Below are 1418 nucleotides of genomic sequence, written 5' to 3'. Positions count from 1 at the left end.
TAGTTTGTTCGGGTAAAATCCATCTCTTACGAAACGATTACAACTCAAGTACCTTAGTAAGCGTCCACAACGGAGAACGGACTATCGATCCTAGCCTAGTACCGATCCAAGAGAAAATAAACAAACCATGCTCATGAATAGAAGCGTCCTCAACGGAGCCTTGACCATAGTAGCAACCTTCGCAGAAAAAGGAGAAGTTAAGCCTAGTATTTTTTCTGGGATGGTCGATGGTTTTGTCTAATCTCAAAATTTCCAAACGTATCCTAAATAAGCAGGAGGTTCCAGGCTCCGTCGTGGACACCCTGGTGCAAGGGTTGATGGTCCATTACTCACATTGTTAAACACATTGATCTGAAGTCTCTGGCCGGGAAGGGTTGAGTTGACTACCATGTCGTTTTCCATCTCGCACGAGCACACCTTAGGCGTAGCCGTGTGGTAGAGAATCACATCTTTCAAAGTCTCAGGACTCATGGCGTCCAACTTCTGCTTGGTGGCGGGTTCATTGAGGCTTTCCTCACTCGGGACAAACATGGTGATGTTGGGAGTCAAGTAAATCACTCCTTGGTCTCAGAAAACCGTCATCTTTCTGACAAGTACATCTAGTAGCACATGGGTCTCTAGCAATTTCAACAGTTCAGACCTTACCTTTAACACATTGTCCCTGGTTGTCCAGACGGCGGAATCCATAGCAACATTGGTAAGTGACGGTGACGGTTTTAGATTCGCCTCTCTTATGAGTGGTCGTCGTACACACGTATTTGCTGGGACTGTGACGACAGCTCGAGAACTGAGCTGAGTGACGGTTTTAGATTCGCCTCTCTTATGAGTGGTCGTCGTACACACGTACTTGCTGGGACTGTGACGACAGCTCGAGAACTGAGCTGCCCCGAAACTAAACAGCTGATTGAGCTGACCTGTACCGCTGTCCGTGTCATTGGTATGCTCTACCTTCTCCTCGCGGTCTACACACACGTTGTCTCTGGAAGAAAAGGAGTAATTTTTTTAAAATCACATTTACATATTATTTTTTCTCTAATAATGCGCTTTAACTCTGGAATACCAGGTCGTTCACTCCATTACCTACATTTATTTTGACAGCGGCGATAGCTCAGTGAAAGCACGAGTTTCCAAAGGATCACTGAAAATTGGCAACGTTGCGTGTGGTTGGTATCCGGATGGTTGACATATGACTATTCATATACAGAAAGTCTAAAAAGCTCCGAGGCTTAGGAGTAGGGTGAAATACCCCTAAAGGATGGGTTGAGCTAATACGAATCTAGACCAGTGGTTCTCAAACTTTTATGCAACCCCCTTTGGGCATATTCTCATTTTTTCACGCCCCCCCCCCCTACCTTACCCAACCTGAAGCGAAATTATTTTTACCTTGGGGTTTTTTGGGATAACAAAACGAACCAACC

General features: G+C 45.4%; 1 protein-coding gene across 1 annotated transcript in view; it reads right to left on the bottom strand.

Moving 5' to 3' along the window:
• The window catches only part of LOC103522853, a gene marked incomplete at its 3' end in the record, with an annotated part of 19661 nt that overhangs the window by 10095 nt on the left and 8148 nt on the right, over positions 1-1418 (bottom strand). The window contains exons 2-3 of the mRNA XM_026832769.1: positions 840-979; positions 646-792 (exon numbers count right to left, since the gene is read on the bottom strand). Of these exons, the coding sequence (XP_026688570.1) occupies positions 646-792; positions 840-979 (287 nt within the window). The remainder of the gene's footprint in view (positions 1-645; positions 793-839; positions 980-1418) is intronic.

This window comes from Diaphorina citri, unplaced genomic scaffold (genome assembly GCF_000475195.1).
Source record: "Diaphorina citri unplaced genomic scaffold, Diaci psyllid genome assembly version 1.1 scaffold12008, whole genome shotgun sequence".
NCBI classification, from domain to species: domain Eukaryota; kingdom Metazoa; phylum Arthropoda; class Insecta; order Hemiptera; family Psyllidae; genus Diaphorina; species Diaphorina citri.
This window is presented reverse-complemented; position numbering and strand designations above follow the sequence as displayed.